General features: G+C 36.4%; 1 protein-coding gene and 1 long non-coding RNA gene across 2 annotated transcripts in view; one reads left to right on the top strand and one right to left on the bottom strand.

The window, feature by feature from the left end:
* Positions 1 to 15,329, top strand: part of LOC144040715 (uncharacterized) — a 32,109-nt gene extending 16,780 nt beyond the window's left edge. Inside the window, exons 3-4 of the long non-coding RNA XR_013289801.1 lie at positions 13,690 to 13,751; positions 14,599 to 15,329. This is a non-coding gene — a long non-coding RNA (uncharacterized LOC144040715). The remainder of the gene's footprint in view (positions 1 to 13,689; positions 13,752 to 14,598) is intronic.
* On the bottom strand, positions 1,220 to 24,113 carry LOC144040714 (receptor activity-modifying protein 3-like). The gene is made up of 4 exons (XM_077555125.1): positions 23,800 to 24,113; positions 9,664 to 9,693; positions 9,422 to 9,581; positions 1,220 to 3,428 (listed from the first exon to the last, which is right to left on the bottom strand). The coding sequence occupies exons 1-4, from the start codon at positions 23,849 to 23,851 to the stop codon at positions 3,173 to 3,175; spliced, it is 498 nt and encodes a 165-aa protein (XP_077411251.1). The 5' UTR covers positions 23,852 to 24,113; the 3' UTR covers positions 1,220 to 3,172.
* Between the last annotated feature and the right edge of the window lie 812 nt (positions 24,114 to 24,925).

Here is a 24,925-nt window from a genome sequence, read left to right as displayed (position 1 = left end):
CAATAAAGTGAGATTGTTATAGATTTGTACGTCAAATTCAGGGGCGTCATTGTTTGTTGGCTTCCATTGCTATTATAAAACTTTTGGAAGAGATCCATATCTAGCTAGCAAAAAATATGTGCTGCTAATGCAACACCCAGATGCTTATATTACAATCACTTTTTACTGTAACTGTGTCGTATAATGTTTATAGTTTAAAGAACAGTTAAGAAATTGGACTGATGGCATGAACTGTAAGTGGATCCTCCAAAAATTAGAGAATGACATCGTCAGATTCAAGTATTTTTTTTTCTTTATAAATAATAAGATGACTACAGTGCTCAGTGGTGACAAGTTGATAAGGGGAATAAAATTAAATCTTTCAATTCTTTAAAAAAAATTGGGTTTAATTGTCTCTTAAAGCTGCTGAACGCAGAATTTTTTTTTAAATTGCTACTGCCACCTGTGGCTGAAAAAAGAAACTGCACACACACCCTTCTTCAAGGGGAAGTCAACCCCCCAAAAAAAATTATTGACAATAATATGTTCTATGCATCACGACTAGTCTAAATACTTATATTTGTGGTTAATATTGCGCTTGTGGAATATGAGTTAAAGGGAAACTTGACTCATTGAACCATTTTCAGCAATAAAAATGAGTCAATATTTTGTCCAGAATTAATTAGATAACTTCATTATTTTTCATGTTCAATTAATACCTTTAAAAACTATTTTTTTTCCACTTGCTATCAACTGAAGATGACATCACCTGTGCTGAGGAAGTAGGTAACGACCAATCATGACTCACCTGTTTTCTGGGTTTGATCAGCAAACTGAGCCATGATTGGTCGTTACCTACTTCCTCAGCACAGGTGATGCCATCTTCAGTCGACAACAAGTGGCAAGTTGTTAAATTAATTCTGGACAAAATATGAACTTTTTACTGTTGAAAATGGCTCAATGAGTCAAGTATCCCTTTAAGCAGCTAAATCCAGCATTTTTTTTAATCAATATCAAAGCAGCTAAATCCAGCATTTTTTTTAATCAATATCAGGCGGCTATTTTGCCACTTGCTGTCGAGTGAAAAGGACATCACAGTTGCTCAGGTCTCAAATAACAACCAATCACAGAAAATAGGTGAGATGTGATTGGTCGTTACCTGAGCCCTGAGCAACTGTGTTGTCATTAGACAAAGGACCAATGACAAGGCAGATAAGCTCAGACAGGATGACAAGTATGATGCCTGTGTATTAACAGTATTTTATTCATCAGTATCTGATAAGTTACACTGTTATACAACTGCCACAAGAGACTCAAAATGGTTGAATCCGAGCGTTGTCTCGTGTTTGTTTGTCCTTTCCAGTGATGACTGTCCCTTGAGTAACTCAGCAGTGTGTGGAAACTTGCAAAAAATCCCTTTAAGTCCAACTTTGGGCTCCTTTTCATCCTTTCGTCATGTCGAAAATGTTGTCCACTGGGAATCTTATTTCCCATGAGTTCAAGAGTTCAACGGATACTTTGGCCTTCAGCTATGGTACAGTGCTTTGACTGACAAGAATGTCCAAGGTCACGGGTCTCAGCCTGGCCAGTCGATTCATCCATCGATGTTTAAAACCTAAATGGGTAATATTGTTCCGCACTGGATATGCACATAGAACTCTTAAGGCAAATACAATAAATAGCTTGAAACATTTGGCAAATATACATGAACTCTTTCCAGAGTTGGATGAGCAACCAGTGCCTGAATGAACAGCTTCATATAAAGCAAAAAAATCCACTATTGATAAAGCATGTTGTCATTTGTACAAATAGAAGTGGAATAGAATAGTTAGGAAATAAATGTTAATACGAAATGTCTTACCTTTGGCCTCTGTAAGCGACACAGGGGGCTTGAGACAAGACCTCTTTTTTAGACGGATTTGTTTGGTATAGTTGTTATATCTATATGTGAACTTTTTTTTTCCTGGCTCACACTATGCTCCCCTTTTGAGAGCATGGCTTGAGAGCCTTGTCTTTTTTTCCCCAGATCCCCCTTCCTTAGCATGTTCCTTTCTTATCTAAGGTTTCAGGGCGCTGAAAAGCGACTACCAGCTGGTCTTCCTGTCCTTTTCCCCGCTGTTGGTCATTGTTTTTTATTGTTTTATATTTCTTGGACGGGTTGTGCCTGTTAAGTCAAGTACATTGGTCTGTACTTTGGCATTGCGCAATGACAATATTCATTCATTGGGTTGGCCTTACTTAAAATTATTTTATGATGTCATTATTTTGTATTTATTTTATTCATATATTTATATCTATAAATTATTATTATTATTATTTATTTTATTATTATTATTATTTATTTTATTTTCATTTATATTTATATTATTTTATGATGTCAAAGGAAAAATGGGCTAAGATTTCCAAGTTGGCGTCAAGTTTCCTGCTATTCAAAATGGTTTTGTCTGTCATATTTCACGCAACCAGAGCCAAATAAATTAAGTTAGAAGAGACGGATAAAAAATATAATATTTAAAGGTGCTTTCACACCAAGAGTTAGAGTTCTTGGGTCTAAATCAGTTGATAAACTGGACACGTTTCCTCACGGTTTGATTTATTTTCACATGGCAAAAAAAATTAAATTAAATCTAAACAAATCTTGTAAGATAACTCTTTTTTTCTTTTTGGAAAGAACTTTAAAAATGAATGTTTTGGTGTACAGATTAGAACGTGAAACAGCACAATTTAACACAAAACTGTCTCATCAACAACTTCAATTGTTATGTTACGTAAACCAGCAACTGGGTGTACTTGAAGGAGAAGTCTTAATGATCCAAAAATGTGCATCTAACAGGACATGCTAACAAGCTAAACAGGAAACATGTGCAGATGTGCTGATTCTTTTATCTGCCATTTGGATCGGATTAACGTCAAATGCCATTCTCAAAATAACTGAACGGCTCCTGTCTGTTTAGAGCTCGAACCGATTAATTTGGTCAATTACTTTGTTCACACCCGACCAAATAAATTGCACTGGGGGGGGGGGGGGGGGGGAAATGAACGAGAGTAAACTGATTACAGGATGCTAATTATCGTCTCAAGATCTTTAGCAAAACTTTCGAACGCTGCTCATTGTTTACAGTGAGATTTTGATTATTCCGAATCCAGCTTCCCTCTTCCATTATAATATAATGTTTCCGATCTCCCCCTCCTTCTAAGCCAGGTTGTCATTCCTCTTGCTGCACCAAACCACCAAAGCGATCATGGACAAGGTGAGGAAAACAGGAATTAGGATGAGGACGGTCAGCGTCTTGTCTGGAGGGTCCGCCCATATCACCTGCTCCAAAGTGCAGTTGGAGAAAAAGTGCTTGTGTATGCGGATGATGTAGCTCTCCACCAGTGGATTGGGCCAGTAGCAGTGGACAAAAAGGGATTTGGTCTCTGTGCAGAGCGTAAAGACGTGGTACTCGCTGCGGAAAAAATGAGGCAGAAAATGAAAGGATTATAGGAAAATCATCGGTGTAAGTATATTAGGGGTGTCAGGCGATTACATTTTTTTTTATCATAATGAATTTAATGACTTCAATAGTTAACTCATGATTATTCACAAATTTTATATCTGTTCTAAATGTACAATATATATGTACAATATTTTTCCCTAATATTTCATACTCTTGTAATTTAATTAAATACACTATATATATTAGGGGTGTCAGGCGATTAAATTTTTTAATCGCATAACTTTAAAAAACAAGTGTGATATTGATTTGTGTTGAGTTCATTTTTCTGCCACTAGATGGCATAATTGCATTTGTAAGATATCAGTGCATTTTTCTTTTTATATTAATTAAGAACTATCACATTTTTAACATGAAGTAACTTGTGAAATTCTGCCCACTTTTAAAGTTGTAAAATACAACTTGACTTAACTGATTAATTAATCACAAAAAATTATCGCATTAATCATGAATTAACGCAAATTAATCGCACTATTCATTTTTACGATAGATGATCCTTTAGCGTGACAGCGAATGATAATTACATACATTAAAGTAAAGCATTTAATAAATGTTTGCGTATCACATTTAGAATATTTGTTCATCTCAAAATATTGGGGTAATTTTTTTCCATTTTTAATTATGCAAGTAATTAACTGAGAAAAAGAAGAGGATGAGCGTGTGCATTGGATCCAAAAATGTTGAAGACATCCTCATAACATTAAACGTCAAAAGAATGAACACATAACCCGTGCTCTTCAAATTTGGCGGGAATGTTTTTAAAAATAAAAAGCCTTTTTTATTAAGTGATTGATCAAAATTCTAAAATGTGATTAATCTGATTAAAAAATTTAATCATTTGACAGCTCATATATATATATATATATATATATATATATATATATATATATATATATATATAATTTATATTATTTTTTAATTGCAGCCTAAAGGTTTAATAGTCAGTCTTACAAAGAGGTGAACGCTTTCCCATCTATTTAGCCTCAAATTACTTCAACATGAAGCTTCTTTCAAATTTGACGGGAATGTTTTTAAAAATAAAAAGCCTTTTTTATTAAGTGATTGATCAAAATTCTAAAATGTGATTAATCTGATTAAAAAATTTAATCATTTGACAGCTCATATATATATATATATATATATATATATATATATATATATATATATATATAATTTATATTATTTTTTAATTGCAGCCTAAAGGTTTAATAGTCAGTCTTACAAAGAGGTGAACGCTTTCCCATCTATTTAGCCTCAAATTACTTCAACATGAAGCTTCTTTCTACAAAACTAATAAAGTCACAGAAGTGTTTTAGTTACTGGCATTGAGAGCAGCAGACTTTCAGCAAATAATCCATCATAGTGACATGGAATGTATTGCCTTCTACTCCCTTTTTGGCCCAGCAATCCCATTTGTGGCAACAAGCAAGCAGACGGATTCAGAGACTTCATGAAAGCTTAGAGTAAAGCTCTGATAAATCCATTAAAAACCACCCTAATCCCTCTGTCTTTGTCCAAAATGGCCAAATCTTCAGGTAGTTATCTTGTCAACCCCTGAATTTAGAAGTGTCTCATTTTACACCAAGTAGCTCCACATGTGAGAAGTTATTCACTCGAAGGCTGCTGAACATATTTTTGGGGTGGAATACCAAACAGACATAAATGCTAATATCTGTCTTTATTATGCCATAACTGTATTTCCTTGTAGGCTCTTACATCAGCACTTCCAAATATGGGCACGCTCACAGGCGGTCATTTGACTCACACTGAGTGAGTGCAGTGTGAAAAGAACTTAATATATGAGCCGTCACACCCCATTCCCCGCCATGTACTACATGAATGGGTGCCGTCTGACGTCAAGACGTCACTATTGTTTTGAAGGTGCTTTGCTTAAGCGCTGCTAATCAAATCAACTGTGCTGCCTGTAAGAGATGTATTTGGTGTGTATGTGATGTGTATAGATGTATACATTTATTCTGCAAGGCTTTTTTTTTCTTTTAATAAACAAGACGGGATTTATGCTATTTGGGTGAATGTTGGTGTGGGAATAGGAGAAGGTTTTAATCTGCAGGCTTTAAAGAAAAAAATGGTAGATGTTTAAAAAAAAAAACTACATGGAGAAGGTTGAATGTAGATTGGAAACATACTGGAAAAGTACTGGTACACGTGTTTCTTGTTTTCATAACACGAGAGTGATTTTTGTTTTAATCTTATGACTTTTCGTTTTATCAGTGCTTCGATTGACTGTTAACTGCTGAATAGAACTGTAAAAGGACAAATTTAATGGATTAGGGATGACTATTTCCATGAGTACATTGGGTGGAGGTTGTGTCTTGGATGTGCGTTATGCTTGTGGCGGTGAGAAGTGGGGATAATTAATATGGTTTTATACAATCAAGCCAAAAATTAAAAGCTGTGTAATTTTTAAACGGTGTCATTTTTGCGTTCTTGATTGAGTTTAAAAACTCAATAACTGTTCGGTTTGTATGTTAAATAATTAAAATGCATAATCCAATACTTAATACTAAGAGGGGAGGTCAACCCTAAAATAAAATTATTGACAATATGTTATATCTAGCCCCACTAGTCTAAATTCGGTATTCTGGTTAATATTGTGTTAGTTGGAATATGAGTTAAGCAGCAAAATAAAGCAGTTTTCATAATAATAATAATAATAATAATAATAAAAATCAATTTGTAGTGCACTTTTCATCAACATGATCTCAAAATGCTACAGAAAAAAAGTTAAAATCATATTCATAATGATATGTCATAGGCCTTTCTAAATAAAAAGGTTATCAATATCAGAAGGCGGCCATTTTGCCAGTTGCTGCCGACTGAAAATGACATCACAGTTGCCCAGGTGTCAGGCAACAACCAATCACAGTTCAGCTTCATAAAACAGGTGAGCTGTGATTGGTCGCCTGAGCCCTGAACGACTGTGATGTCATCTTCAGTCGACAGCAAATGGCAAAATGGCCGCCCCCTGAGATGGATTAAAAATGTCATGTTTAGACTAGTGAGGTCACATATAAAAGTATTGTCAAGATTTATTTAAGGTTGACTTCCGCTTTAATGTAAATGCTTAGACACATGTAGTAAATGTACTCAGAGAACTCCAGAGCACTTGACCTGGTTCTTGTTTGGTTGCAACACCACACATGTAGTGTGTTGGGAGACACTGGTAAGTCGACGTAGCCCACATTACGACATCAAATATTCATGTTGCCCTTTGGCGTGTGCTCCCACTCACATCAAACATAAAATGTGGATTGCATTTAAAGCGGAACCGCTGAGGTTGAACAAAGTTCATTCTGGGTTGCTGGTTGACCTCAGAATTAGTAGGAAAAAAATATTCTCCATTAGAAATGTGTATTATTATTATTATTAAGAAGAAGAAGAATTCATTAATTACTATCACTATTTTATATATATAATTATTAATTAATAGGAAAAAATATTCTCCATTAGAAATGTATTATTATTATTATTATTAATAATAAGAATTAATGAATTACTATCACTATTTTATACATATAATTATTAATTAATTGATTAATTAATTGATTTTACACATGTCCCATCCCAGCGTCTTGATTTGTATTTTATTAATTTTTTTAAGTCTAGTCAGCAAGCTAATTGTTTGGGCCATGTGTACAGTATGTCAATCACACCGTTGTCATAGCGATTGATACAATCAACCAATTACAAAGAAACGTTAACTGTTCAATTCCTTCCTCTTTACTTTCACATTTACGTTTGCGATACCAGCAATGTGGGACGGCGAGGTTGGATAACGGTGAGTGCATTGATTGCTTAGCGCTGTTGAACTGTCAACCAGGACAGCATTTAGCATTAGCTAACGTAAAAACAAATAAACACTGCAAATGATAAGTTAGCTTTTTAGTGCTTTTGGTTCACCAGCAAGATTAGGTTGACCTTTTTATTGCAAATGATCATTTAGTTGTCTTTGCGACGGGCGGAAAATGGCTGACGAATCGCAAGTGACCCTCATGGGTGCCAGACATCTTTACATGATCTCAAATCCGGATAAGGCGGCGCCACAACCGCTTAAGACTTCCTGCTACTGAAATGTGATTCCTCTCAGTGCCGCAAATCAATTCAAAAATCCCGATTGATTCGGAAATGCAGACAGCAACATGGGGTCGCTCGGTATTCCATCCAGATCACGTTATACACCAAGCTAACAACCTCCAAACATCATCTGAGTTGTTTGTGCAGCAGCTGCGCCGTGGGGAAGCGCAAAGCATTTGGCAAACACAAGAAGCACTGCAGGGGCCACTGCTTGTTTAAACATGAGGTTCTTTGCTCTCAGAGCTTGATCCCGTCTCACCAACCTCGTTCGAGACAATCTCTGTATATTTGCTTTTCTCTCAAGTGTCCTGATCAGATCCTCGCCCTGTTGCGCGAGCTCACGTGTGTCTCTACTAAATTTCAAATTAGAACACGTCTCTGCATGGCTCGCCGTTCTTGTGACTCAGTAACGCTCTTCCCCTCTCTAATTGCAAACAAACAAAAACAAACGTTTGGTTTGGTGTTAGTAGGGTAAGAATCTAGTAGGTGTTTTCAAATCTCGTTCTTGCTGGTGTAAAATCCTACTTTGTAGAAGAAGCGTGGACCTACATTTGCAACCTAAATTCTAATATTTGTCCCATTAAATTACCCTTTTACCCTTTATTTCATTGTTTCTCTTGCACTGCTTCCAGTTGATGTGGTTTTGAGATTTTTTTTTTTCATATCCAATCATAATTTAACCTTCATGTGCTCCCACGTCAATCTAATCAGCCCTTCAGAATCAGTAGTGGTGGCCAATGTCATTTAAACTATAATAAATGGGACTGCTTCCTTAACCAATTGAGATTCAAATTCATCCTCAAAAGGTCAAAGCGCAGGCACTCGATGACATCAACGTTTTTCGTCTTGCGAGTGGTTAGTCAGAACACTTGCTACATTCAATTTCCACGAACAAAACCAGGGTTTTTCCTGTGTAAAAAAAATCTTAGGCTGCCGCTTGGGGTAAAATATTAAGTTTGTGTCTGTGCAAAGGTCATTTAAAAAAATCTGCCTCCAAGCTTAGTAATTGTAACATGTTGATGCCCTTTATTTATTGCTTTGCTGTTATTCAAACAAATATTATCAAAATCAAGTGTGTTAAAAATGCTCTGACTGCTACTGTTTGTAGCATGAGATATAGATAGAACAGATATAAAATGTGCGATTAATCGTGAGTTAATTATTAAAGTCACGTGATTAACTCATTCACTGCCGTTGACGCCAATTCATTTTAACTATTTCTATTAGTTTAACTTTTTTTCCCACTTTTGTTAACAAGAGTTTGAAAACCTAGAATTTTTTTTATTGCACATTTAGAACAGATTTTAATTTGTTATTAATCGTGAGTTAACTAGTGAAGTCATGCGATTAATTACAATAAATAAAAAAAATCACCTGATCCCCTGATTTTTAATCTTTTCTTTTTTTTAAATCGTGAGTTAACTAGTAAAGTCATGCAATTAATTATGATTAAAAAATGTTATCACCTGACGCACCTAATTTTAATAATGTTATCACCTGACGCACCTAATTTTAATAATTTTTTTCTTAAAAAAAAAAAGATTTAAAAAAGAAAAGATTATTAAAAATTAGGGGTGTCAGGTGATAAAAATGTGTCATTGTAATCGCATGACTTCACTAGTTAACTCACAATTTTATATCTGTTCTAAATACTTTCATACTCTTGTTAACAAAAGTGGAAAAAATGTTAAACTAATAGAAATAGTTAAAATTATTTTTTTTACGTCTATAGCCGTCAATGGCAGTGAATGAGTTAGTAACGATTAAAAAAATTGTTAATTTTATAAATATATATTAGGGATGCTACAAACATGAATAAAAACATACTGTATGTAGATTGTATGTAATACCTGATAAAGTGTGTGAGGTTACACCAATACTGAGGCTCTATGTGAGCCATGTCGCGCTTGAAGTCTTCACCACAGACCTCCACTTCCCACTCCAAGCGCGACTCGTTGCAGGCTCTCCTCGGCCGGGCAGACGTGGGTTCGATGTTGAAACTCTCAGTAGCTGGAAAGCAGATGGCGGGGAAAATAATTAATACATTCCAGCCGAGGCTGCTTTACCTTAGTTTGAATGGATTTTTGCTTACCTGAAAAGCCCGCCACCATCCAGGCGTTAACTGCAAATAGACAAACAGAAATTCATTCAGCTGAAAAGAAAGGCTTCCAAAACATGAATGTGATTGGAAATGAGCCACAAACAGCTTATTTCTGTTTCTGACATGCACATCTGTCTGCCTGACCTTTGGCCCGACATGTTTTCATCCCTTGCATCATTATGATCATACTGCATGCATCACAACTATCGCTGTTAAATCATTGTCCACATCATTTGAACCCTGAACCTCAGACTGATGAAGCAGACATGCTGCCCGTTAATGTAGCAATAAAAATGTTTTATTTTGCTGAGAAAGTCTTCAGTGTTTTAGTCTGACTGCGAAGAAACAAAGCCACATCAACTAACTCGAAAAACATGTGCTTTACTTCTTGTGCATGTGTGACGTGCGACCAAATTCCCACCAGAGCGGTCTCGTGCGTTACACGTGGAGGCGTTTCTCTGAAAGATGCCAAGCATTCCTGCTTGCTGAATTCAGACAGCGGTTGAGTCACGCTCACACCGCCGAGGTTCACTTTCATTGGATTACACCCAAGTCCAATTGTGAAAACAGATTGGAGCAAAAGGAGTCCTTTCCTCAGGAAAAGGTAGCAGAACATGTCGGTTACGTATGACAAAAGTCAAAAGCACACAGGAAAGGTGAAGCACTAGCAAAGCAGGGGATCTGGATAAAAGACACCCCAAGGGGTAAACACTGTATGCAACTAATTTGCTAAATTAAGATTTAAAGGGCACATGGCGGTTGACATTGATGACAAGTTATGCTTAGCTTATGCTACTTACGATACAGTATGTACAGCGCTGTAAACACAAACATATATATATATATATATATAATTTTTTTTTTAGGAGGGTGGACTTTTGTTAATTTAGTTGTTTGTTTGTTTTTGGGTGTCTTGTTTGCCTTTTTGTTTTCTTTTTAGAAGAATCTGTTTTTGAGAGTACTACACTCTTGCTTCCCTTCTTTCCTACATTCAGGTCCTACGAACTCAACCGCACAAAACCCCATAAGATTAAAGACATTAATATTGTGCATGTTTTTATTTTACTCTTTGTAAATCGTCTCTGGCATTCTTCTGTAAAAATAAAGGATGAACAATTATACTACAGCACACTTTTATATCCGCTAGCTCCACTTTAAGTCACTCTGTTTTGGGGTGAAGTTCTGTCTCCTGTTGTTCACATGTCCCCTGTCCTGCTCCATGGACTTTCATGACCATGAAAATTGGTAGAGGCGGAGCTAGTACAGTTAAGACTCGGCTCGCGGTTGGCTTCATACTCTCAAAAAGCCAGAGTCTGAAAATGAGTACAGAAACAACCCTGGGTCCATAACTGTGTATGTGCTAGTCATCGGAAGCTAATGCTAACAACGCTCTTAGCTAATGCTAATAACATGCTAACACTTCCATTTAATCTTGAAAATGGTGGCTCTTGGCCCAACCTAACTGCCAAAGAGAAACTTGGTGTGAGTTCAGCCACTATTTAGTCATATTCCAGCAAAAATTGTGAACAGCTCACTTACAGACTGATTTTTGGAAATAGATACTAAGATTCATGTGGTTGTTTATTTTCACACTAGAGGCCCTAAAGACTTTTGCACAAAGTCAATGGTACATTATCAGAGGAGACAGGAGTCAAATCTTTGTCTAGTCCATTTACCTAAATTAATACAGCAAATTAATTAACCATGGCAACTTTTGAATACTCTCCGTAAATCCTCAACTTGTTCCAAACAGATTAACTTGGATGGCGGCTATCCAGGCCCAGGCAGTTTTCTCTTGCCTTTCTATTAACAAAAATCCTCTTGAAAGCGAGTCCTGAAATAGCATCTCATATATAACATCTTAAAATAAATACATCTGGCTCCCACGGCAGCAATCAGTCTCTAAACAAATATCCCACATGCAGTTGTTGATAAGAAAACCACTTAGAAGAGCGTAAAGCTTCTAAAGACAAATTATATACAAAATATGTCAAAGCATTATGTATTTATTGCATACTGGTCCAACTGCTGCTAAAATGTTGAAGTGACATATAGTTTTGTTGGTGGCCAGTAATTATTTTTATTTTATTTTTTTTACACTAAAACTGAGTATGTAATGTATGGATAATATTACTGCTTATTACCTAATAGTTTTCTTATTTATAAAAAAAATAAATAAATAGTTAAAGGGCTACCTTACTAACGTACAAAGTGAAGGAATCCCCTTCATTTTGATTTATATAGGCCAGCGGTTGTGATTCTAAATCCACTCTACCTGCATCATGACAGAACCGCTCAGATCAGCAGGAAAGTGTGTGTGAGGAATTAGTTTCACCCAGTGGATCATGCCAGGTTGGGACTTATTTCAAACAGGCAAATTGAAATTTGGATTGGAGCAGAGTGCCACAGGAGAGAATTTCACTAAGCAGCAGTAAATTATTTTACAACGGGACAATGAACAGACATAATGAAGTCGTAGTTGGTGTGTGAAATACAAAAGTCGGAATCACATTTGTGGTCACTTAAGGTGTGTGAGAGGAAGCAGGTGGAGACCCGATAGCAACACAATGGCATCTTAATTCGTTCCAAGATGGAGACTACACATTTCTGCTACTATCTGTGTGAAGAATTTGGTGGTTAAATGTTTTTCCCTTTGCGATCACTATCCCAATTTTTCCATTTCTTTTCAGTTGAGTTTAGTTTGCTGGACATGCTCCATTAGTTCAGCTCCAGCTGAAAAGAGAAAAAGAGACTGACATGTCAGAACGAAGGCCAAAAAGATGACCACTTTTAAATAGTATATTGAGTGACTCAAATAGAAAACTGCATTCATGAATTCCCCCATGAAAAAGATGACTCCTGAAAGGGAGAGGGCAACACAACATGCAGCCTCTTCATCGTTTCATGTGAAAACTCCACAATGCTAATAGGCTTCGATTTCCAGCATCCTTAAAGCCCATTTAACATCCGGGCGGTGCATAACCCCTTCAATACAGCCATTATTAAAACACTACTCTAAAATAAAAGTCAAGCAGGGGCTATCAAAAATGACATCAATAACAGTGCTCGCTTCACTCAAGGATGAATGACAGTTTGTTGGCATCGCTATAAGTGTCACTTAACATTTGCTTGCCAAGGAAGATGAATGAATGTGCTAATTGTCTCCAAATGTCATTGAAGCCCACTCAAAGAGGTGCTGCTTCTTAATTAGTCTGGTAACAACTGACTTGCAGGGGTCAACTTTACAGTCAAAGGAGCCATTTTAGGTTAAATAAATAACCAAAATTCGGTCTTGAGCTGCAAAACATTTGAACATTGTGATGAACGAAACAGTGCGTTAGTGTTTGTATAATGTACTAACGGGCCAAGAACTAGAGTTGTTCCAAAACAGAAAAATATGCAGCATCCAATACTTTGAGGTTCATTTTCTTCAACCTCATGTCTTCCTTTTTGGATTTTTTTAATTTTATTTTATTTCTGTAATTTTTCATACATTTTTAGACTTTTCTGCATTTCTGTCAAATTTCGGACATTTTGTTTCCTTTTGAGACACTTTATGGAATTTTTATTTTTATTTGATACCTTTTTTGCTATCTGGCATTTTGGGCAATTTTGTGGACATTTGATGGTAATTTTCAGGATTTCTTTAGTTTTTGAACACTTTCTGGTTACTTTTTGAAGGTTTTCTTTTCTGCTTTCTTTTTGTGCGATTCTCTAACATTTTTGGCAATTACGTGAACATTTTCTGCTAATTTTCTGCTTTTCTTCCTTTTTGGGCCATTTTATGGTCACTTTTTGGACATTTTTAGGTATTTTTTTTAAGACCGTTTTTTTTTTAAATCTACCTTTCGCCTCTCTTTTTCTGACAATTAAAAAATTTGGACTCTGACATTTTTTTAAAATGTTAAATTATTCATTTTTATTTGATCATTAATTCATTTAAAGAATACAGTATTTTATCTAAAAAATATATAAATTAAAAAAATATTAATTTTTAATTTTTACTATTTGCTTTAGAGATCTACAGGGTGCCACAGAAGAGGGAATGCAGACCCCTGACCGAGGGAGATACTGTACAGGTATATATTTACTAGTGTTTTTGTTTTTTTTGCACTTTTGCTGCAAAGCATTTTATTGCAGTGGACCGTATTCGAGAACTAAAGTGGAACCATACCAGATGCTATAATAGATAATAACAAAAACAAAGAATGCTATAAAAAGTAACAGTTGACATTTTTCGTTTCCAAGTATTTGCCTGGGTGTCCTGTAAACTTCCAAATATTTAATTGGTTTAAACACTTGGAAAGCGAACCTGCCAAATGCATTCCGGACAGGATATTAAGCAGTATTTACGCCCAAGGCTACATTGTCTCCTGTGTTTCCAGTCTAATCGGTTAATTGGGATAGAAAAAGATAACAAACGCTCGCTAGACTTCCTGAACAATAAAAATCATGCATCCTTCAGCAAACATTAATTTTGTAGCCACTCATTGGAACAGTAAGAGTGCCTCTGATTACATTTATTTTACAAGCAGAGAGAATAATTACAAGCACTAGGAGTGTAAACACAACCTAATTATGATAAGCGTAACAAGGAAGTTTGCAAAATTTAGAAGCAGTTATGGCGGCTGCACACAGGTTTGTTATAATTGGAATAGAAATCACCTCGAGTCTGTTTCTCAAAAGTTGACGTGCCAATAGAGGTACAAAATAGATGGATGGAATTTCTTATACCTTGTAAAAAAGTGGTCATGTCTGGAAAAAGATCATTTTTCTGCATGAAATAATTTTACAAAGAAGGATGCCGAGCCATCCATTTTCTACAGTACTTCAAACCCAAATCGAATAGCTGTGAGGCAACACATGCTAACCACTAGGTCACAACGCTGCCAGTAAGAATGATCTTCCTTCCTCCTTCTCTCACAGCTGCTCAAACAAACCCTGGAGGTCATCTGCTTGAGGTCAGCGAGGCAGTGAGTGACGTTTCAAAGAATTCCCTGCACCGCAGATGTCAGAAAAGAAGTCGGTAGATTTCAAAAGTATAACCTTTGAAAGTTCATCAGACTATAAATTAACATTTGAAATGTGCTTAGTAACTTTCTCATTTAAATCAGACGAGCATGTCGTTTTGGACCGGCAACTGTGATTTGAATGTTAATCCAAAAATGGTGTAATTGCGTATCATATTCATGACGCCACAAAACGTCTTAACTTAGCATGCAAATGCAGCATCTTAACGCCGTTGTGTAACAGGCACTTAGGAAGAGAAGCATCCCATCACTTCTTATGCCCCTGCCGTCAAGCTGCAGCGCTAAGCGCCTCATCAACATTCCGTTTTGGAAAATCTCTGAAAACTTCTGTTTTTTTGGCAAAGCTGTTGACAATCGATAAGAAACAACAGTAGGGAATTTCCTGAATTCCTACACCTCGACACAGCTCCTCAAATATACCATTTCTAAAACATTTCTGGACCAAAATAGACCACAGCGGCTTACTTCCATCGCCTCATTGATGAAGCAGGAAAAAAAAACAAGCTGGAACAGAACACTCTGAGCTATCAAAAGTTTGTTGTTTAAACAATACATCACCACAGACATTAATCAGCCATATTCCACTAAACGCACCTGACAGTCATAACATTTTCATGGCACTGCGTGTCAAAAGAGCAGATGCTCAACAATAAATATGACATGAAGCATCAAGTGGCTTTTTTTCTGGAGACCGATTGATTTTCCCTCGGTACTTATTCAAAGACACAACATCACTTAATCATCGTGAGGGACATCGTCCCCCTACGTTTGCGAGTACAGAAAGTCAAGCTGACATAGACAAAAACACAGCAGTGGAATGAATGCACTCTCGCTTTAGACAAAATCTCTTCAAGAACATGACAAATGGACATACGTGTGAGAATCATGCATCAACAAGTCACGTGGTGCTTTTGTAATGCAAAATGTGTGCATTTTCGTTACTATTTCCAGTCAAGTAATCAAACTATAGTTACTCTTTTAATACCATTCAAAGTTACTTTACTTCTATGTGTATACATTATAGAACACGTAAGAAAGAGAAACTGGTATTTGACAGCTTGGACTTGGTGAAAGGCATTGTGGGAGTATTCAAATTCACAATATCCTCTAAGGGAGTGACATCGTTTTCAGCGCATTGACTACTAAACAGCAATGGAGGAAGAAGTCACTAGTTTGAGTTTGTGTCAGCTGAAAACAAAAATGTTCAGGTTTATTGCACACTACCGAAAGAGCTCCAATAGCATTAAGGTAAAAAAAAAAAAATTTAAAGACTGCAGCGCAATATGCATTCATGCTTCAAATGATTTTTTTTCATTACATTAGTAGTTAATTATGTCAAGTAAAAAAGACAGTTTTTTTTTATTTAAAAAACAAGTCGCACAATTATCTTAAGTGAAATAAAATTTTAAAATGTATTTTTTTAAATCTTAAAATGTATTTTTTTTTTAAATTATGTTAAAATGGTTGTCTTTATTTTATTTTTTATAAAAACAAACTTTATTGTTAAATGTCACTGCTAAAAATGAACGTCCATTTAAGTAGCAAAACCGGGGTGTCATTTTTATGTTAAGCAGGGTTGTCGGTATCTAATTTATTTACTTTTCAAACAAAGTAATCAGTAAAGTTAATTTTAAAACTAGTAATTAGTAAAGTAACTAAGTTACTTGTTTAGGGTAACTATGGTAACACTTCCCAAATCCTACTTAAAGAATTTACTGACAAATGGCTCTCAATAAAGGAATATGTATGCTGCATTGTTGTTTGCTCTCTAATCTGAGGGAAAACAGTTCTAAAAAATAAAATAAAAATCTGAAAAATGGGGGAAAATATTAAGAAAACAGGAAAAACAGAAAAATATATATTTTTTAAAAACAGGGAAAAAAATAGTCTGAAAAACAGGAAAGAAAAGTATTCGGAAAAACAGGAAAAATATATAGATATTTTTTTTAAAGCAGAAAAAAATGAAACAGAAAAACGGGATAAAACAGAGATCCCCAAAGTGAATGCACTATGCTTCTGTTGTCTATCATCTAAAATCAATACAAATATTGTGCTGTTGAAGAGAAATAAAGCTGAATACAATATGTTCTTTCCTTCCTTTTTTTTAGGGTTATTATACAGTATTCAACTTCTCTTACAGTTGACAAAACTTTTATGACGTTCACAATTTCAGCCTGTTAATCCCTTAAAAAATAAATCAGGTGTCGTGACATAAAATCATGTTTTGCGTTTTTATATTGCTGACACATCCTGTTTTCATTCCCATCCTCTTGACTTCTCAATTGCAATACAGTGAAGACTCATTTTAAACTTATTACAACACACGCGCCAACGAGCTCTTTTTTTTTTCTTCTTTTTTTTTGCCACTCGAAAAACTCTAAGCGCACAGGAGAAGCCGTAAAATGCACATTCCGCAACACTCCTTTTCAACAACATCACGTTAGAGCAATACTTTGCAGGATAATGATGAGAGAAAAATGGCTCGCGTTATGATTAAATGGGCTGTTTTTATGGGGAGATGCGCTCAGAGACTCAGTGATGAGAGGACGGGGGAGTTGAGTTAAAGTGGAAATAATGAATGAAGGGTCCAAATAATGTAAGTAGGGCATTTTTGTCTAGTATGATGCTTTAACGTATTAGGCTGTTTCCTGGGAACATATTCTGAGAATATACTGGATTCAAAAGTTCTCGTCTGCCATCTTTGGTGATTTCCTGCTTGGGTTAGGGTTGTAGACATATTTTGCCAGATCCTCTTCATCCTTTTTTTTTCTCTCTCTCTCTCTCTGGAGAGCTCAGTATTGTTCATTCGGTAATTTTACCGATTTGACATGTCATCATCATTGCTCTCTCTTTTTTTAAATTATTTTATTTTAATTTTTTTTAATGTGGGTGAGTACGTGTATGTGCGTGCGTGTGAGTGTGTGTGTGTGTGTGTGTATTCATTAGTTCACCTAAAACCTATTAAAAAATCCCATACCGTTCACCTAAACCGTACACTTCCAGCCAGAGTCGTGAGGCCGTCAGGAGACCCGAGGAAGGACCAAAGAAAAGAAAGGAAAGTGAAATCCAGCACCGACCAGACACCACCCACCGGGCGACCAACCAGAGTCCTTCACCAACCCCAGAAACATCTAAATTCCAACAAATCCTCAGATCCTCTTTATCCTGATCTAAATAAACATCTGGCTGGCATCTTTCCACCTGGCACTTGGCTATTACAAGGTGGCGCCATTTCTTCAACACGAAGGCCAATATTTTGGTCAATGCGAACAGGATTTCACAGGGGAGGGTAAGAGCAGGCTACTTTTTGGCCGCGCTGAGCGAGAGACAGCGCTGTCAGACTTTGAAACGAGCAGGAAGAGCAAAGACGACAAAGTTCATGCCTCTCGTGTAGCATGAAACTTTTACAGCCTCCTGAAAGATTAATCACGCTCTTAAAAGGCTCTCACTGCTATCGAAGATAGCTGGAGCGGTGTCATCCTCATTAGCCTGAGTGATACCAATGTAACTGTTCGGAAATCCATTCATTCATTTGAATATATTAGTCACATAAAAGAAGTAAGCAGTCTACAATAACAGACTCTTTCTGTTATTTTTGTGACCAAAGGGGTGAGAGACAGTGATGCAAAAATGAAACGTCATGATACACTTTAAATACGCATTTACACCTCTAGATGGTGCTCTTTGTTCAAGGGATATTTGACTCACTGAGCCAGAATTAATTGGATCATTATTTTTCCACGTACAATTAATACCTTTTTCCCACTTGCTGTCGACTAAAGATGACATCATCTGTGCTGAGGAAATAGGTAACGACCAATCACAGCTCACTTGTGTTCTGGGTTTGATCAGCAAACCGAGCCATGATTGGTCGTTACATGTTTCCTCAGCACAAGTGATGTCATCTTTAATTTTTAACTCATTTGCTCCTAAAAACGTATAAATATGTCCTATTGTAAATGTTTTAAGTGTCCCAAAGACGTATTTATACGTTTTTGTATGTTGTTGTTTTTTATGGTAGAGCATACAGAAGGCTTTGACGCGGCCTCGCAATTGCAAAAAACGGTTGAAGAAATGGTAGTTATCATACAAACGGCCAGCAGGTGGCAGAGCAAAAGAGATCAACCAGGGCCATGTTAAAAAAAAAGCTCACAATTCTAACTCATTTGTGAATAATGATGAAACTTAGCTATATTCTAATGCTAATTGCTGCAAAACAGAAACAGATAGAAATATACTTTTTTCCCTGATGAAAAAAAGAGTCTCTAATCTTTCTTTTGGTATGTTCTATGTTTTTATAGCAATAGAACAGAATATAATGTGGGCCTTGCAAAATCTGTCAAAATCTAGTAAACAGCCGGGAGTGAAGGGGATGGCTTCAGTGAAAATGGCTGGGAGTGAATGCAAAGGTATTAATTGTTCCTCAAAAATAAATACTTACTGTTGAAAATGGCTCAATGAGTCAATTATCCCTTTAAAGATAAAGGCTGTTGCAAAGGAAATTGATTACACTTTCACTTCATCTTCAAACCAAGAGTGGCATCTAGAGGAGTCAAAAAATTTAAGTGCTTCATGAAGCTTCATTTATCCGTGACAGGTACTGTATGGGATGAAGATAAAGGGACAGAAAACTGTGCCCTTGACACAGGAAATGTGTTAGTGGAGGATGTGCAGGTTTTGAATAAGATTAAGTGAATATGAACAAGTTTATTCTTACAGTAAAGTGAATCATCACCTAATTCAGCATTTCGCAAATTAGCCTATTCACTGATTTTTGCGGTAACCTATACATTATTTGCTCAAAAGATGACCTATTCACTGTGCTTGCACTCAGATTAAAACAATGTCTATTTTTTTGTGCCATTTTGTGTTATTTTAGTGCCAATGAAGAGAGGGAATTTCGTCTTCTTTTCCCTAATTGAGATAAAAGTGCTTTGCCACCATTTTGAGTGACACTTTTTTGAGTGGGCATCAATTACTCAGGGATTTTGATGCACAAGTCCCCATAGTGATGCCTTCCAAAAACAATGGCCTGCCACAACAAACTCCAAAATTATGATCGAAATGCTGCATTGCCATTGGATAATTATTCGCGAAAAAGTACTATATTTTGACTTATTTCAAGTCAGAATAATATTATAGAGCTGTCATAATTTGATCAATTTCTTTTACTATAACACATGTCCTAGGGCAGGGGTCTGCAACCTGTGGCTCTGGTGCCACATGTGGCTCTTTAGTCCCTCTCCTGTTATATAATTTGTTTTAAATTGCTAAAATATTATTTGTATGAATTAACAATTTAGATTAAAATGAATAATTAAATATTAAAAAAAATGTCAGAGTCCAAATTTGTAAGTTGTCAGGAAAAGAGACGAAAGTTGTTTTTTTAAATACCTAAAAATATCAAAAAACTTACCATAAAATGCCCCCCCCTCCAAAAAAAAGAAAAAAAACTAGATAATTATTAATTAATAATTATTAATTTGCAAAATTGCAAAAGAAAAAGTCAGAAAATTGATTTTGAAAATCAAAAAATAAAACCTTCAAAAAGTTACCACAAACAAAAGAAGAAAGGCAGAAAATAATGTATTGCTAAATAGCAAAAAAGTAAAAAAAAAAATAATAATAATAATAAATCATAAAATATACAGAAAAGAAAACTATAAAATGTCCAAAAACAAAAGAAGAAATCCCCCAAAATATTGGAATATGTCTACAAAATTACCCCAAAAATCAGAAAATTTAAAGCAAAAAAAGTCCAAAACAATAATAATAATAAGTCGAAAAAATTAGAGGCAGAAAATTACAATATGTCCATAAAATTGCCAAAAATGTCAGAAATTTTGCAGAAAAGCAGTAAAGTATGGAAAAACGGTTTCGTTTATCACAGTGTTCAACGATTTTGCGTCTCCAGACAGATTTTTTGTTATTTATTTGTCCTAAAATGGCTCTTTTGACAGTAAAGGTCCTAGGTTTAGGGTTGCGTGTAAGTTGGAAACTGTTCCAGCTGAGTTTGGGCAAAATGCAAAGTACACCAAGGCAGCTAGCTGTTAGCCACTAGCCGCTAACACCGATTAACACCGCATGCCCATTAGCCGCTTGATCTGTCAATCTGACCTAGCTTGTCAATGCTGAATATTTACCAACTTTTCCTGATTTTGTCAGTAAATAATGTCAATTATTTGTCTTTATATTGTAAATTTGAAGTGTGCTGATTCTTACATGTACACAGATGGATGGAGAGAGTAACGCCAAAACAAATCCATGTGTTCCCAAACCACAAACAATATCCACCTGCGTATTGTAGGGCCCAATTGGCCAAAATCCATCTCATCAAACCAAAAAGAAAACGCACATGATGTTTCTTTCTCATGTCAGTGGCGCATTAGAGGCCCAAGGCATGTTCCCTGAGAATGAACGAAGACCTGTTTATTGGCCCAAGCAGATGCTCTGCACTCAGTGGGACTCCGTCTTCCTCCGTAGTGCAGATGGAGACCTTACACTCATGCAAACTGCTCTCAAACTTTCTTCCTCACAACAGGGACGCTTGATGGGAAAATCCTGTCTGGACCAAATCCCTGCCAGCTGCATGGACAGTATTTAATACAGCGACCTGATGCGACCATATTCATCTGTCCTCCGTGCGTTTTTTTGTATTTTACCAGAAGCAGGGAAGTAAAATAGAAATAAAAAAGGCAAGCATTGTGCCTGAGCACTGCCGTAAGGGCCGCAGCTGTCACATGGCTGTGGTCCACGGAGGGGAGGTCCCAAGTGAAAGCCAAACACAGACCACATCCTCAAGTCTTTCAATGACTTTTTTCAAATCGTCTTCCTCAACTCAAAAGTTTGACTTGATCTTCCCACACTGTGGCACAATCTGACACAAATGACATAGCTCGAAATTGGAATTCTGCCTCGAGTGTAAAAGTCAAGTGTGCACACCGTGTAATGTCAGTCAGTGCCGGATAATGTGGCGCCAAGGCTGTTTTTTTTTTTTTTTTGCATGACAGCGACACAATCAGCTCCTGATAGTCGCACCGTGTTGGTGAGTGACTCTTCCCCCCACCCCTCCCCCTTCTCTTTATCACCATCAGCCACTTTTGTTGTCCTGATAGCGCCACTGAAACTGCATCCTTTTGCTACAGTACTGCCTACTGTGTGGTTCCATTTACAATTGCATCACAGCACAGTGGTAACTCACTAGTCAATAGACAAAAGATGGTGGAAAAGCACTATTTTTGTCTAAGTTGAGATTCCAAACTTTAAATAAATTTTGATGGCACAAAATGGAAGCAATCACTAGTTTTCTCTAAATGACGCTCCTAACCTCATTCAACATAATTCTTTGGCACTAGAGATGTGCAATACCAGTATGAGTACTCAATACAGATACCATGTACCGATACCACTGGTACTTTTGATACATGGAAAAACAAAAAACATTGATAGGTAATTTTAACTCATTCACTGCCATTGACGGCTATAGACGTCATAAATACATTTTAACTATTTCTATTAGTTTAACATTTTTTTCCACTTTTGTTAACAAGAGTATGAAAACCTAGAACACAATTTTTTGGTACATTTAGAACAGATATAAAATTTGTGATTAATCGTGAGTTAACTAGTGAAGTCATGCGATTAATTACGATCAAAAATGGTAATCACCTGACACCCCCAATTTTTAATAATCTTTTTTTTAAGACAAGATTAATAAAAATTAGGGGCGTCAGGCGATTACCATTTTTAATCGTAATTAATCACAAGACTTCACTAGTTAACACACGCTTAATCACAAATTTTGTATCTGTTCTACCTATAAGAAAAAATTATAGGTTTTCATATTCTTGTTAACAAAAGTGGGGAAAATGTTAAACTAATAGAAATAGTTAAAATTGATTTTTGACGTCTACAGCCGTCAATGGCAGTGAATGAGTTAAAGAAACACCTATCAATCCTAATATAGCATTTTTCCTTAAAATTGCATGAAATTAATTTTATATTCTTCTCATTTCTAGTTTCTGATTGTAAACCAGACACAAGAGGGCGGTTGATACTGGTATTCTGTCACTATTTTTTTTTAATGATCCTATTTGCATATCGTCACCCTCTTAAAATAATTGCCTGTCTTTTTTTTGTTGCCATAATCATCTCCTCATGATGCAAACGGTTCAAATTTTTGTTTCCTGAAAAATCTGGGGGAGGGGGGTGACTTAGGTGATTATTTTAAGTTTATTAGTAGTAATAGTGGGAGTCCTCACTGCGCCCCATATTTTACAACAGCTACATTTAAAATTTAGAATAGCATTACTTTTATTTAATGTGGTGGGCCGCTACAAAATGGATGAAGTACCGCAAATGGCCCCAGAGCTGTAGTTTGAACACCACTCTCTCAAATACAGTTAAGTGCCTCCAAGATGGCGGCAATGCACTACTTTTCACCAAGTGAAGCTCCTCACCTCATTCAACATAAAAAAAATTAATCTACGAACAGATACTTCAGATTCTCCGAATATTCAATGTAGATCAACATAGTTGCAGACAATGTTGTTGCTGCTCTGTATTCATTACAGATTAAATATCAAAATGAAAACCGCATCTAAATGGTCTCAATTCCATAGAAATAAATACTATATAATATAACAAAAGTCAACAAAAATCAACACATGCCATTACGGTGATGGATGAAGCCCAGCCAAGAATCCGTTCCCTCATCACGCCAACTAATTCGAACCTTGTACACAAACTCATGAGTCGCAACGTTTCCATCACATGAAACCCACTTTCATACATGATTTCATCCTTGAAGGACCATCTCAGATCCAAAAGGTCCTATTGGTCTCGATATAGGTCAGCTCTGTCCACTGGCGCGTGCTGTGCTATGGTATAGTCCCCCTGGCTCATAACTCATTATACCCATATTGAACCTGAGCTAACATCAATACACACTGTGGATGTTAATTAATTGTCACGCGTGGAATACGTTGCATCGTAAAGCAGCTTGGGTTGCCCATCATGCAATTAAGTCTTTTGCAGGTGCACGTGTGGTATGTGAATGTTTGTAAGTAGGAATGTGAAATATAACGACAGTACTCACCCAAAATCCCAACAACAAAAAGTTTCAGCACTGCAAACTCATTTGTATCCATCCCGCTGTGTGGATCCACTTGGACTCTGAATGAAAGCTTAGCTTCAACTCGGTAAAAATTTAAAGCGGACCATTATTATCCCTAAAAGATGACGCCAAGTTCTGTCATGCTGCCAGTAGACTCGAGACGACCGGAAAAGGGTTCGAATGGGAGTCCAAGAAAGCCCCACGCACACCAAAAAGCAAAGATTACTGCGCGTGCTTTGTCCTGGTGATGGTGACTTGTCTGTGGTGAGGAGTCAGAGCTCAGCACCAGTCCAGCATCCCGGTGAGGAAGAGGAGGGGGAGGAGGAAGAGGAGGAGCAGTGCAACTGAACTACTCTGCCATACGACCCTTTTGTATACGTCTTGGTAACTGCTATTTAATTCAATGCGTGTTATGTTATTTAATATTCATCGTCCAAGAGTGCATTTTTATCAATTTAATTTAATTATATTTAATGACTAGTTTTTGTCACGCAAAGGACTGCCCGAATGAAACATGGAACCGCTGCGGCGTCTTCCCAAAAACTAACATGACAACACTGCCCTCATGTGGTCATTTATCCAATAGCTGGCCGAAGTCATTTATATTTGCAGTGAGACAGTTTCTAACTACTCATATTTCAAATATGTCGCATAGGGACTGACGGCCACAATAACATCACATTTTTACATCCTCCGATTGGGCGGGGTAAAGTTCATTACTGCCAAATTCAACTAGCAATGTATTTATTTATTTTTTGGTCGTGTTATTAAATAAATATTGATTCTGAAATGTTCCAGATGATGAACAGATGTACTGCCCCAACAAACACAATTACAAGCAGTAACCTTCCTATTTAGTGTACGTCGGTACTAAGCCTATAGTTTAAATGTAATTTCTTAACTCTCCAACAGGGATCACTGTCTAACTAGTGCAAGCTTGAATACAAATGTGAGACCATAATGCATAGGTGTCAAACTCCGGTCATGGAAGGCCGCAGTCCTGCAGGTTTTGGATGTTTCCATTCTCCAACACAGCTAATATATGATCAGCTCATCAGCAAGCTCTGCATACGTCTGATAATGATCCTGCTGATTGGAATCAGCTTGT

The sequence above is a fragment of the Vanacampus margaritifer genome, chromosome 20 (genome assembly GCF_051991255.1).
Source record: "Vanacampus margaritifer isolate UIUO_Vmar chromosome 20, RoL_Vmar_1.0, whole genome shotgun sequence".
Lineage (NCBI taxonomy): Eukaryota > Metazoa > Chordata > Actinopteri > Syngnathiformes > Syngnathidae > Vanacampus > Vanacampus margaritifer.
This window is presented reverse-complemented; position numbering and strand designations above follow the sequence as displayed.